At 30.0% G+C, this 15,739-nt stretch overlaps 1 protein-coding gene across 1 annotated transcript; it reads left to right on the forward strand.

The window, feature by feature from the left end:
• The first annotated feature begins 2,087 nt into the window (after positions 1-2,087).
• Positions 2,088-7,507, forward strand: LOC132935507 (uncharacterized). The gene is made up of 6 exons (XM_061002082.1): positions 2,088-2,220; positions 2,993-3,154; positions 3,220-3,355; positions 3,433-3,585; positions 5,727-5,795; positions 5,873-7,507. The coding sequence occupies exons 2-6, from the start codon at positions 3,087-3,089 to the stop codon at positions 7,256-7,258; spliced, it is 1,812 nt and encodes a 603-aa protein (XP_060858065.1). The 5' UTR covers positions 2,088-2,220; positions 2,993-3,086; the 3' UTR covers positions 7,259-7,507.
• Positions 7,508-15,739: the final 8,232 nt, after the last annotated feature.

A 15,739-nucleotide genomic window follows, 5' to 3' on the forward strand; every position in this document is an offset into this window, starting at 1 on the left:
AAACTGCTTCTACCAAAAATTATGTTGTAACCACCACCCCGTGATCACGGTCCAGTGTTTTCGGCAAGTGTTTTCGGGAAAGAAGTACCTACCTATATAATATTTTTACGACTGTTGTTCGAAGTTCTGACGTCGGGGGCGGCAGTGTTGTCCATACAAAGCTGGACACTCGCCCCAGTCACCACAGGCGACAGTATTCTTTTCTATAGCGCAGCTTCTCTTTGCACTGTCGTAGACCGTAGTCACTAGTCGCCTTTATTGTCATCAACAATAATCGTTACCACCGAAGATAGTTTCGTTTTTATCGGTTTCTCCTTTCCCATTCAACGCAATAAGTCACACAACTACATATTATACGCAGGTATATATAAATATAATACAATATTAAAGATCAAAGTATACCTTAGCAGTAGATACTTGTATCTATATACACTATATAGGCAAATATCTGTGATTAACACCGACAGTGGGCGTCTTATTTGTTATTTGTATGTTTAGGTATACAATAGGTACCTACTACGGTCTGTAATATGGTTTTTTTCAGTTATAACAAATTTCTGAGTGGTGATTATTTTATTCGGTTAGGTTATAGACGATATTTTATAGTCAGTAACATTCGAGTTTGACAACAACTATTCTAACAGCTAATGCTTGATAAAAAACATAATATTATGTTTAAAAACTTTTTCGCTTTACCTAATTCCATTTGTGGTACATTTCTGGGGTAGAACGTAAAAACACTATTAGGGAAAAAGTCAATCCATTAGAAATTTAACACGGATATTTAAGTTCACTAATACTACATAATATAGGTAGACATTTATAAAATATAATAGGTACCTACGTCGCTGTCGTATTTAATATTATAAAAAGATAATTGTTGTAATTGCCTTGCTTTTCTAATCTAAAATTGGATATTTCACCAAGAAATTACGACTTAGTTTACGTACTACCAGTTTTTATTTTTATTTATTGGTCATTTACCTCATAACCTGTAACGTATAGAGGGCGCATCGGTGAACCTTACATATGAGTTTTTCTTATTTTGTATTCTTTGCGATTGAGATAATAATATATACTAAATATAGGTCGGTGAAACGGGATTTGGGAAATGATAATATTTTGTGAATGTCTTAAAGTGGTTGAATAATGAATATTTGATACAAATATTTTCTTCTTATGATAAAATAATATTGTACTATATGATTGCCTAAAAATGTTGACTTAATAATTTTGTAAAGTTTCCGTAAAAATGTTTTTTGAAAATATATCATTAAAATATTTTGTTTTTTATAAAATATTTTCAAATATATGAATTTTTGGGCCAAAGAATATAACTAAAATATTTCCTAATTATTTACGCAACTTTTTTTAAATATTTTTACAACTATATTATTTTCCTGAAAATATTTTTACCATAGTTGGGAAATATTTTTATGGTGTACCTATGGGTTACCGTCTTACCGGTGTATAAAGCTTCAACAACAAAATTAATTTATTAGAAAAATAAAATAACCAATATGCAACTATATCCATATATCTCAAATCGAAAGGTACAAATTGTCCCCAGAGTACATTTTGTTCATTTGTCTTCCGTATTTCCAATAGAACAAGATAGGAAAAGTGAGCCGGGATCTTCATGAGTCAAGTAGCCATTTTTCTTATTATTAGTGGTTTTACGTTTGGGAAAAATGGGAACAGCTGGCGCGCATTTTAAAAATGATAGGTGCTAATGTAGTGTTATTCAATAGTGATTCATAGCATTCTGCGAATAATATTATTATTTTTAAATACTTTTATTATTGTTAAAAAGAATAAAAAAAATTTAAATAGTCTTCATTATATCGTTTGAAATTATTTTAGACGGAAAAACAGTTGGAGGGGCCCCAATGAAAAACGACCACTTGGCGTGTGAAGATCGCTGCTCAGCGCTCACTATTTCCTATAGTCACAGAGTGATTGAAAGTATTGGGAAAAAATCGTACTAGGTAGCCGGTACAACTGTTACTATAATTTACTGTCACTAGAGCATCACGCGCATGCGCAGTAGAGCCGCAGAGGCCGCTCGCCCGACGCTAACCTGACGACTCGTCGATAACGTAAACGCTGAACCGTAAACAATAAACATTAAAATCTCGAAATCTGGCAGTTCTAGCTGCAACCGTATTTCGTTGTTTGTGAACTAACCTACGTTAACTACGATCTTGCATTTTAAATTTGGTATGTATAATGTCTACGGGTGTGGCGTTAATGATTTCATGTGAGAATGTGAGATACCTACTGATCAGATTTTTAGAATATAATATCTAGGTGAATTTATATTAATCCACCCCTTGGATTATATAATTTTAAGTATTTAACAACGTGTATATACTGTGGTAATATCTAAGTATTCGTTTATCGAATTCGAAAGAGGACGTAACACGGGTGCATTTGTTGTCTCCGCCTTACAATTGCGTAACATAGAAAATGTACGCTCAGCAGATTACGTTTAGCTTCGTTAGTTTAAAAATTAGAGTGAATCAACCTATTATGAAACTTGATGTTTAGAATTATCTATGTTTGTAAGTGGGTTTTTTTACTATAGTTCAGTTTTTAAATGAATTATGAGATTCTTATTTTACGTTTTATTATATACTCAATACTTGCTAAATTAATTAATCAGTCGTAAAAAACCCACCTACAAACACAAATAATGTTCTTATGATTAAGTTTCATACATTCTCTTGACACACAGACAAATGCACATGACTTGTGAGACTGTTTTACAAACTTGATAATTGATGCATATATCCACAAACCACTGTTTCACGTTTGATACTTATTTTAAACTACACAATATGTAACTTAGGAAGTAGCCACACACTTGTCGGATGAAACAAGGTTGATTAGAAATCAGTTTCGAACTATTCTCGAGCACCTAGGCTTGCAGGTCGATTTTAAATCAATTGCAAATCAGTTGCTCAATAGTCAAATGTATAATTGGTTACAGATGATGTGCGTTACAAAACAGCTTTGAAACATCTATACACAGATTATATATATATTCTGTTCCATTTGAATATAGAATAATTATCAACATCAATATGGGAAGCAGATTTGAGGGTTTCGATGGATGTTTTAGCATGTATATTAATGATACAGTTGCATTACAGTAAGTTGCAGTAATTATATTATATAAGTAATAATTAATAATAATAATTGTAAATGTTTTTTTAGATGTTTACGAAACACAAATGATAGACGTATACTACTTGATACTAAAATTGCAAAAGGAACAGCAACTAGACTTGACATGATGTCTCAATTAAACACCGAATTGCAAATATTTGATGTTTTCCTCAAGAATGTTGAAGTAAGCTTGTGTCTATTATATAACTAGGTACCTTTATTAATACTGAATGATTTTTCAAAATTATTTTATTAATTTAGAGTAAAAAGAAAGCAAAAGATTGTTGTGCAATGATCAATATTGTTATTTCCAATTTAACTAAACGTATCAACAACATGTGGAACACAATTTTTTTATTTTTCACGATTAATGGTGAAGTTGATACAAAATTTATTGAAGTTTCGAAAAGCATTGTAAGTATTTAATTCAATACTGTTAAATACCTATTGAACATCCCATATTTATCTATTCTATGTTTCAGTGTATATTATTACTTTCTTTATGAGTTATGTCCAGTTGTGTATTTAGACCAAGTCATATGCCCCCCCCCCATGTCCGTCCAAGTTAGAGGGTTAAAGTTTAATACTTTTATCATGACATTAAAAAAATAAATTGATAAATTATTTTTATTTAATCAAACAAAGGCTTGAAAAGTTAATTAAGTATACTATGTTGTTATTTTAAATAAATGTATAGGTAGTAAAATAATTATTAATATAAACAAATTAGCTCCTAACATCACTATTCAATAATTTAATTTTCGTGTTTAAGAGGCCTCCACATCCTAAGCACTACTGGTTACGTCCCTTTCAACATTATTATACTTTCCTCCCAAAAACATACATTCTTTCCGTAGAAACTCTTGTGACCATAAATGCTTAATCATCTAAATTCTATTATTGGCTAATGACTAATATCAATCTTTTAAATTATTATTCTTATTGATTCATTGTTTAAATGCTTGTAACTAATAATTGTACCTAAAATAATCTAAATAGAAAAATAATACTTATAATGTATAAATAATAAATATATTAGAAATTATATTGGTTATTATGTGAATAGAGAATATTATATTCTTTAAAATCAATTTTACTATCAAAATTATGTTTGAATAAAGAAAAAAAGTGGCAATAACATGGATGTCCATAAGGTGTCATTTATAAATACTATGATAAAAATACATAAACAATTCTAGGTGCTCGTTGTAGTATGCTACCTACTGTAAACTGCTACCTACCAAAAAGCTGTACGTGTGCAATATGCTACCTACAGGAAAATTTGACATACCTACTCTTCTGTGTGTTATATTTTTTTTTAATTTTGTTCCGGGAAACTACTGTTGGCTTGAGTTATTAAGATTAACAACAAATTATAACGATCGTCCAGTTGTCGGTCATACAATACTATAATAGCTAAATATCAATTATACTTGTAACTATCTGGCAAATCACCGTTAAATATCCAAAATCCCATAATAACTTACTTTTAGATATTAAATTATTTTATTTTGTGTTGTGTCCTTCTACCTCACTGTGTTAAGCAACAGATATGTTAGACCGCCAACCAAAAGAGAATGTTGGCGGTCAATAAGTTGAAACACAATATGACAATGCTCAATATATTTGAAGTTCTCTGGGATTACACGTGTACGACATAGCAAATTTTACGCTCAGCAGATCACGTTTAGGCTCGTCCATTTTAAAATTAGAGTGAATTGACCTTTTATAAAATTTAAAGATAAGAATATTATCTAGGTAATATCATGGGCTTTTTATTATATTTTGATTTTAATGCGAGTTATGAGTACTTTAAAATTGTAAATTTGTAAATTGTAAATTGTAAATTTGTTTGTACAACTTAAAATACTCATAACTCGCTTTAAAATTAAAATATTACAAAAAGCCGATGAGATGCCCTGGATAATATTTTTACCTTTAAATTTTATAAGAGGTCAATTGACTCTAATTTTAAAATTAATGGGGCTAAACGTGATCTGCTGGGCGTAAAATTTGCTATGTCGTACACGTGTAAGACGGAGACAACATAATATGAGGGTGCGACGTCCTCTTAAGTACATTTTAATTATATAAATTGTTATTAATCAGTAAGTAAAAATGGTAAACCCCCGTAAACTTTTATGGTAGGTAGGTAGCATTTTACGGTAGATAGCATACTACACCAACAAAGTAGTGGTAGGTAGCATACTACACGAATACCCAATTCTAATTTTCAAAAAGAATAATGTATGATCTTCAAAATATTGGCATAAAAAAATGTATATTATCACAAAATTAGCAGATAAAATTAGTATTTTTTGTAAAAATTATATCCCTAGTATTTTATGAATATATTTCCATAAATAGGTAATTTAAATTTAAAAATATTGATGATTGGTTAATTTTTTTTTTATTTTGTACTAGTAGTAGGTACATAAGTTGCATAGGCACACAACAGTAAAAATATTTTCTAGTAAAAGACCTACTTTTAGTTTTTACTAAATAATTATTATTAAAAAATTATACATTAAATATGTATTTGTTTTTATTTTCAGATAACGACTAGATGCACCAACTGCAGGAGTTGTGATGTAACAATTGAAAGTATCATGAGAAACATAGAGGTAAGTTTTAAATTACACAAATTATAAAAATTAAAATTTGCGTAATTACAAACTATTGATAATATTTCCACGTTTAGATACTTTCAATTCAAGAAGATAGAATTTTTAATTTTTCTTCGTCTGATTTTATCAAAATCCTTCAAACAACAGCGTTTGTAGATAAAACGTTGATGATAAAAGAAGTTTTTTGTCACAAAGGAACAAAAGGAATAGTTATCACGGCTCCTCGCAAGTATGGAAAATCAACAAATTTAACTATGCTTAAATACTTCTTGGAAATTCAGGTAGACTCTCTGGGAAAGCCACTTACAAAGGCAAAGGCTAATAAACCAATTACAGACACATCCAACTATGAATGCTTTAAAACCCTTAATATTAGTAAAGAATCTTCTATGATGGATAACCATTTTGGTAAATACCCTATTTTATACGTGAATTGTGATGTAGAAAATGATATCAAATCGTACGATTGTGTTGTTGATGGATGTAAAGAAATAATTCACAAATCCTTTCTATTACATAATTATTTACAAAAAAGTTCTAAACTGAGTATTCAACAAAGGAAATTATGTAAATTATGGTGTGATGATGCAAGTTACAAAAATCTTAAGAAGAATGAAGACATTTCATCTGGTCTTAAATTATTGTGTACATATTTAACAGTTCATTATGATAAGGCATGTATTGTTTTAATTGATGAACTCGACTTTTTTACACAGACAGTTACAATAACGGAGACTTTGTTGAAAGATTATAAACTTATTATTTTGTTTTTGAGGAAATTTTTATCATTTTTAAAAAACAATAATTTAGTTGTTAAAGCAATTGCAACCGGAAAGTCTGGGTATGCTATTCATAGCATAGTGCCTACATGTCTACAAATACAACCGTTCTATAATTTTCATAAGTTTACTGATTTTTATGGATTAACTGATAATGAGTTGGAATATCTTTTCAACAAACCGGAATTTAAACATGTTTCAATAACAATAAAAGAAGTAAAAGATTATTATGGTTCATATAATAAAATTGATCAACTTACAAAAACGAAGAATCAAATTTACTGCATATGGTCAATTTTAAATGTTTTAAAATGTAAAAGACTTGACAACTATTGGCGAGACTTTGGAAATGTTTTTTGTAATTTTTCGAATCCAACTATTAAAGATGTAATGCAAAAATTACTAATTGATGAACGTGTGATGGTTGTGTTATACCATAAAGCACCAAGAAAAACTTATCCAACCCCTCCTCCACTTATTGCAGCATCTGGAACCCCTACTAAGAAATCATTAGATTATTTTTTCAATCTCATGTTGGACTTAGGATATTTGACTCGTAATTCAACTTCAATAATGGTTTTAGACATATTCAATAATACAGGCAGTTGTATGGGGTATGTAACAATACCAAATCAGGAAGTTGGACATGATATTGAAAAAAAAATATCATTGTTATCTTAAAAGTCATACTTTGTTATTTAATCTAATAATGTAGGTTTATGTAAATAATATTTTTGACATTTTTTAATATTTTTTTTCTTTAAGATGTATGTCTAGCCAAATATGAAGATTTTGTTTTTATACTTAATAACTCCATTGAATATTTTTAAGTAATGAATTGTGTGTTAAAATGAATTTAAACTACACATTAACATTTGAATGGATTCAACTGTACAATTATTGTTATATGTAATTTTTATATATACCGTGTGTTCACCAATTTAGGGAACACTGAATTTCTCGGCCGGATTATGTTTGAATAAATCGAATTTTTTTTTACAAGCTAGTGGTATATAAATAAACATTTTCAGATAAATTTCAAATTTTTAACTCCTTCGGTACGTGCATGCGCAATGCAACTTATTTTTTTTTTAATAGCAACTGGTATTTTTGATACCAAATTCGGATAGGCTGAATTTTTTTAAGTCATTTTGACCAATTAACCATGGCTCTACAACCAAAATTGACTGAATGAGAGCCATTCAAATCTTAATAAATAATACATTTTTACAATTCATTAACATAATATGAATATAAAATTATTTAATTAAAATTGATTACAACAGTTATTTTATAAAATATGAAGTTATCGAGGTTTTAAATAATAAGATAATCTTAATTTACATAGTTATTCAGATAATTTAATACTAGATAATCAGAAGTTATAACAATAATATGCATTTATTGCACATTAATATTCACTATTATTAGATGTTTAATACCATTAAGCGATAAATTAAATCTACCTATTAATTTGTAATTGTTTATAGGTAGAAAAACCGTTGTGATTATTAAATTTATACTTGAAAGTTTAGATAAAATGAATCATTTTTATGCTGGTTGTCATACTAGTACGATTAGTTGGGTTAAAATGAACAACCAAGAAAAAGTGCAAATGCTATTAATTTATGGTAAATGCGATAGAAATTCTCGGCAGTCAGCAAGAATGTATGCTGAACAATACCCAGGTCGGTACCATCCATCGCATACATTTTTTATTAAGATAGAACAATTATTGATTAATCATGGAGCATTTTCTGTAAAAGTAGTCCGTAACCAACAAATTAGAGAAAACAATATTAATGAAGATGTGGAACTTCAAGTTTTAGCTTACATTAGATTGAATCCAAGATCTTCGGTTAGACATGTTGGTAGAGAAGTTGGAATCTCATTTGGCCTTGTACATAAAATTTAAAAAAAACACAAAATGCATCCTTACAAACCTGACTTAGTTCAACATTTACGACCTGCAGATCCAGAAAGAAGGTTAAATTTCATTGCTTGGTTACTAGTTCAAATCGATACACAACCATTATTTTTAAATCAGATATTATGGACTGATGAATCTAAATTCACGAACAATGGAGTTACTAATAAACAAAATATTCGTATGTGGTCAGATGTCAATCCCCATTGGGCAGTGGATAATCGTTACCAAACTGTGTGGGGTACTAATGTTTGGTGTGGACTTATTGGTGGAAAATTGTTAGGTCCATATTTCTATGAAGAAAACTTAACTGCGAGACGATATTTATCATTTTTAACAAATGTTTTACATTTTTTACATTAATGTTAGAAAATTTACCATTAGCTACTCGTCAAACCCTCTATTTTCAGCAGGACGGAGCTCCTGCTCATAATGCGCATATTGTTCGAGATTACTTGAATCGGGTATATGAGGGAAAATGGCTTGGCACTTATGGACCCATTGAATGGCCAGCAAGATCTCCAGATATTACACCACTTGATTTTTTTTTGTGGGGAAAATTGGTTGAAAACAGTAGTCTACGCAGATCCACCAGTTAATCTAGCAGATTTAAAAAATAAAATCTTGGTTACGTGTAATAATCTTACTGAAAGTCAAATAATGTCAGCAACTAATAGAGGATGTCTACAACGTTTTCAATTATGTGTCGACAATCAAGGAGCAAACTTTGAACAATTTATTTAATTAATTGTGTTGTTATAAAATAACTGTTGTAATCAATTTTAATTAAATAATTTTATGTCTATATTATGTTAATCTTATTTATAACACGTATAAAAAAAAAAAATACGTAAAGATATTCAAAAAGTGACCAATAATAAATAATTATAAATGGTTTTATGCATTTTATAATGAATTGTAAAAATGTATTATTTATTAAGATTTGAATGGCTCTCATTCAGTCAATTTTGGTTGTAGAGCCATGGTTAATTGGTCAAAATGACTTAAAAAAATTCAGTATATCCGAATTTGGTATCAAAAATACCAGTTGCTATTAAAAAAAAATAAGTTGCGCGTACCAAAGGGGTTAAAAATTTGAAATTTATCTGAAAATGTGTATTTATATACCACTAGCTTGTAAAAAAAATTCGATTTATTCAAACATAATCCGGCCGAGAAATTCAGTGTTCCCTAAATTGGTGAACACACAGTATAACAAAATTATTCTTATTTACAATTAAAATATGTTTTATTTTGATATTACAAAACTATTTAATTTAATATATATTATTCATATAAAAATAGTTAATAGTTGTTTTTTTAAAAATATTTTTACATTATTATTGTAGTTCATGTGTAACATTTTTTTGTTTATATCTAATTATAATATATTATACTAAAATGTAATATCAAAACTTATTTATGCATTTAATTTTAAGTACCTATAGTAATACCCAATATTATAATATATTAATATGGGATATGTGGAAATCTATGTTGTTTTCTTAAAAAGAAATACATGTTAATTCATAAAAATAAATTATCTTTATGTTTATTTATATATATTAAATGTATTTTAGTTTTAAAAGAAAATAAATATAAATGTACAACTAAAAAAAAAATGGCTTGTCTCCAAACTATTTTTGGAGGACACAATATTAAAAAAATTATACAATATCTACCTTATTATTTACTTATTATTAGATAAAAGTGATAAAACTAAAATAAAAAGGTGGACAAGTGCCTCTCTGTTGTAAGTAGTTATTGAGCATGTCAATTTAATAAACGTGTTAAATATGAATTCAATGATACACCATTGCATATAAAATACAATTCTGAGAAGAAATGTTGTGTCAGCCTATCATAATAATTAAATAATCAAATTTAGTCAAAAATTAATAAAAATTGTAAATATCTTGTTAATAGCTTTGCTTTCCAATAAACTATTTAGATTCTGAGCGGAGGGAATGAATTTATTACATTTACAATTATTATGGGTTTTTTTTTAGATTTTAGGCAGAGCAATGAATGTATTTATTTTACAATGATGTGAGTTTTAATTTTTTTTTTATTCTTCACCTTTTGTGACAAAATGATTAAATTTTCTTCAACAGGATCTTTTTTGGTAAGACATTGAATCTAATTGGTACTTTGACCTTCCTTTATCAATATTATCTCTGATAAGTTAACAGCTCTTACTAGTAAATTTCAGGAAAATACCACGCAATTAAATACTTTATCATCTAAAGAACACTCCTTAAAAACTAAAGTGGAAACTAAGCTAAAATTGAATCGTCAAAAACAAAATCATCATTTTCAATTAATGACAAATTAATATCTTAGATAATAGACAGACAATCAAGACTGAAAAATGTGTTACCCTTTAATTTACTAGAAACTCTAAATGACTCAACCTATACAAGCTCTGATTCCACTACAATTCAAAAGATACTCAATTTTCTTAAATTAAAGACCTAACCAAATTCTGTCACTCATCTGGGTAAACCTTCTTCTAATACTACCAAACTTCAGCCAGTAAAATTATGTTTTTCTAACCAAAAAGATATTTTTGAATTATCAAGTACTCTCAAGTCAAAATAAATTAAAGTCAGACTCTAAATAGAAAGACCTTCATTTCTCTTCTGATCGGACCAAACAGCAACAAGAGTACATGTCAAACCTTCACTAAGAACTTCTCAACGGTCAATCTAATGAAGAACAGGATCTCATCATCAAATACGTCAAAGGCACTTCAAAAATTATTAAATCAAAAAACCAACTTCAATTCACAATATATTCAACTGCTACTATCAAAATGTAGGAGGTCTAAATAGTAGTAAATACTAAACTTAATTTATTAAAAACCATTACAGATTTTTTTAGATTTTAACATTTTAGCTTTTACTGAAACCTGGTTACATAATAATGTTAGCTCACTTGAACTTGTCTTGTAAATTATGAAATTTATGGATGTGATGGACCTGTTTCTAACTTGTCAGTTGTCAACCAGAGGAGGAGGTGTCTTAATAGCAGTTAATAAAAAATATATTTCCTCACTAATTGATATATTCATATAAAATCATTAGAATTATGCCTTGTCTCTGTTCAAATCAATAACATAAAAAATGTTATTGTGGGTCGTATCTACTTACCACCAAATTCTCCATCTTCTTAATGAATATTTTTCTATTTTAGATAATCTAATTTCTTCTCGCCCAAATGATGATATTTCTACTTTTCGGTGATTTTAATTTACCAAATTTTAATAAAGCCCCATTAAATGCTAACTTAAACCTATCTTCTCCTAAAGCAATTTTTTTGGAAAATCTATGGTTCAATACTTGATCTTATATTATTCAATTCTAATTCTCATTTTATATCTTTAAATAAGGATGCTATAGTGCCTCTTGATAATTATCATCCTCCTATTAATGTCAGTTACACTCAGTTATATACACCCCCTCCGCTATCTTTTTTTTTGAAGAAACCAATGCCTAAAGGCCATTAGGGTGATTATAATAGTATCTTATCTTTCCTGGGTTCAATTAACTGGATCAAATTATTTTAAAGTAGTAATGATATTACAATCATTGCCGATGAATTTTATTCACTCTTCTTCTATACTATTAACACATTTATTTCTAAAAAAATAAACTACAAATCTAAATTTCCCTGTTGGTTTTCTGAAGACTTAATAGACCATATTAAATTAAAAAATACCAACATTCTATTTTCAAGTTGTCAAACTCCCATGATGATTAGTGATTACCAACAATTTTCTTTTACATGTGCTCAGTGCAAAACATTAAGTAGACTAGAGTACACCAGATATTTAAATAATATTCAAAAATCTTTTAATCTTAAGAAATTTTGGTCTTTTATAAATAATCTAAAAAAGTCATCTGGTTTGTCCAACTCAATATCATTTAACCAAAGGATAACTAAAAAGGGTCAAGAAATTGTTGACTTATTTAGTCAATACTTCTCTTCAGTATATAATGATACAGCTCCTACAAATAATAATTATCAGACTAATATAGTTCAATCTATTGATCCGTTAAATACACTTCATATTGAACTCTTTGAAGTTTTCAATGAATTAGATACTCTCTCTTATAACAGTGCTATTGGTCCGGATGGTCTCTCTCCTATATTTTTTATTTAACTGCAGATTTATAGTTACTCCACCCATCTCATATTTCTTTAATATTTCTTTAAGTATTGGCTCATTCCCATCGTTTTGGAAGTCTACCTATATTAATCCAATCATTAAAAAAGGTAATAAATCATTTATCTCAAACTACCGTCCCAGATTTTATTTTAAATTAAAATATTTTAGCTTCACAACAGCATGGCTTTCGTAATAATAAATCATTTATTACTAATTTAATAACTCTCCTATTTAATTAATTTATAAATGATGTGGTGTCCTCCATTACACACTCCAACATTCTATTATTTGCTGATTATGCAAAAATGTATAAATCAATTACTTCTCTTGATGATATTAAACTCCTTCAAAGTGATGCAACACACCGCCTTGGTTATTTAAACCAAATGGCTGTCGATATTTATACATAATCCTATCCAGTTAAGGAGTAAATGGTTGGCTATTCCCTCTACACGAACCGGTCTTGAGAACCGGGGGTTGTTGGACTGATATAAATAAGGTTTTCTAAGTTATATTTTACAGGTCCTAGAAATTTATGACCTGCGTTAACTAACACAATCGAACACGACTTAGCAACGTATACAATAATTTATTAAATATCTAAAATGGTTATATTATTAAACAGTAGGTACACTAAACCTGAGTAACCCTGTTGTTGGGGGTAGTTTATTGAAGATCACAGGAGTAGCGGAGTACGAGTTGAAACAATTTTGATGTATTATGATTTATATATTAGGTAGATTAGTATGCGCTTTAATATGTAGATATGACTGCAGACCGATATAGTCTCTACTTCGTGATTCTAACTCGACTGATGGCTATACAAACAATGTATATAAGCTTGTACTCTACGTTCTTGTATTCTGTTTGTCTAAGCAAATTCACCTAGTGCGACATAAATGACGAGTCAGTAATCTGTAAATCGTTACAGTGATATAGCTGCATTTAACAAATGGTGCATTTCAAATTTCATTGAATATCGCCAAATGCCAAATTGAAACTTACTTCAAAAAGCACAATCCCTCTCATTTTAACTATCATATATGTGACATCAACTTACATCGTTCACCCTTGATTAAGGATTTAGGGATTTTATTTGATTCTAAACTATTACTCAATGCTTATGTATCAGAGATAAAAAATAAAGCCTTAGTTCTAGCTCTTTTAAATTAAAAAAATCTTCTTGGGAGAGGATGGTTTGGAATTTTTGAGAGTTTTGTTTTTGTTTTGAATGGATTTTGTATTTCATCATTCCACCAGGGGGACCCGAGGTCTAGAAGAGCCGTTCTTTGAGATTCATATTGTTATTTTGGTGGTTTCTGTGATCACCGACATGAATTCCCCTACAACTGCTTCAGAGTTTTCTGGTGAAGGGGTAGAGAGGCGCTTGAGGTTCCAATTGGCTTCCTTGATTGACCATCAGGGTGAGTAAACCAAATGGGTGTCGTCGAGAAGAAGATTGATGGATATTTGTATCAGTATATGGTCGCCACTGTTTTGTGTGTATGGCAGGGTGCTCCATTCCAATTTGTGGGAGAGGGATAAGTTAGCGATGGAGGAAGCGCCGTCCATTTGAGGGATTAAGTCTGGTTGGTTATCTGTTATTGAGGAGTATCAAATTGTCATGCATGAGTAGTTCTTCGATGATTTTCCCGCTGTGATCTAATTTGTGCAATCCCCAGATTTCACTGAGGCTGTTAAAGTCACCGACTAGGATGAATGAGTTAGGCAGTTGTTTTACCTATAATTTTTTCGATGTTAGGGAGAGATAAATCTCTATGGTTTGGTATATATATGTTGCATACGGTTAATTTTGTGTGGGGAAGCGTAACTGTGACTGCTATCGCTTTGAAGTTGGTATGTAATGGGAGTTTTATGCTGGGTAAGTCTTGATCAATCATAATTGCAACTCATCCACTAGCTCTGGCGAGGTGGTTACGTTCATATATATCGAAGTGTGTGAAAGTAGCAACCCCACTATCGTTTAAATTGGTTTCTTGAATGCATACTACTGAAGGGCTGTATTCTTTGATTAATATCTGGAGTTAATCGAGTCTGCTGTAGAACCCGTTTACATTCCCGTTAACATTCCATTGTATTATTTTGGTTTTCATATGTGATGTTTAATGAATTGTAGGCTGGGTGCCTGGTGTAGTGTGAGGTAGAATGAGCAGGGAATGAGAGAATTTGGTTTGTTTTGTTTTGTTTTGTTTTTTTTATGTTTTAAGAATTTTGAGGAGGCAAGGCTTAAAATAGAAGGTTGGTTAGTCTGGTGAGGTGAGATTTTAGGAAAGGTTTGTTGATTTTAGAACGTATATCTTCGAAAAGTTGCATAAGGGATGAGATGTTGGAGTTAATATCTTTTCAGAGGTTATGGATGTTATTGTTTTTATTTGTGTAGTTTTCCAAAACATGCTTGAACTGGAGTATGGCCACAGTAGAATTATTGAGGAAAATTTCCTCCGTGGGTATGAGACTCTCAAGAATTTTATCTTTCTTTCTGGATAATAAGCTTGATCTGAAGCGCATATATCTTTACTTTTTTTTGTTCTTTTTTGTAGTGTCGTTATGGGGGTTGGGTAGTGCTAAGTCTACCATGTGTAAGGTAATGTTATTAGCTTCCTGGGATGATGAATCAGAAAGGTGCCTCTTGGGGGAGGGGTCATCTTCTATGGGTGGTCTTGGCAGTTAAGAGGGAGTGAGGGGGGATTGTGAGAGTGATCCGAGGGTGGGAGAGGGGATCGAGAGGAGTTTGATTTGTATTTTATTTATCGCAGGAGATGTCCAATCAACAAATTCATGTTGTTTTGAGATTGTGTTTCGTTTATTGAGGGGCTTTCTGAGAGCTACATGTCTTCCAAAAGTGGTTCATCAATAATGTTGTTTCGATTATGGTTTGATTGGAGAAGTTGTGTATTTGGGTATTTATCAAATTGTCAGGAGCAATTTGTTTGTTGCACGATGTAGATGTGTGTCCTATTGAATTGCATATGAAGCGTGCTTTTTTCGTGCTTTTTTCATCAGTGAAGAATATTCTGAATTTGGTTTGGTTGTGGATGATAGT

Source organism: Metopolophium dirhodum, chromosome 1 (genome assembly GCF_019925205.1).
Source record: "Metopolophium dirhodum isolate CAU chromosome 1, ASM1992520v1, whole genome shotgun sequence".
Classification (NCBI taxonomy): domain Eukaryota; kingdom Metazoa; phylum Arthropoda; class Insecta; order Hemiptera; family Aphididae; genus Metopolophium; species Metopolophium dirhodum.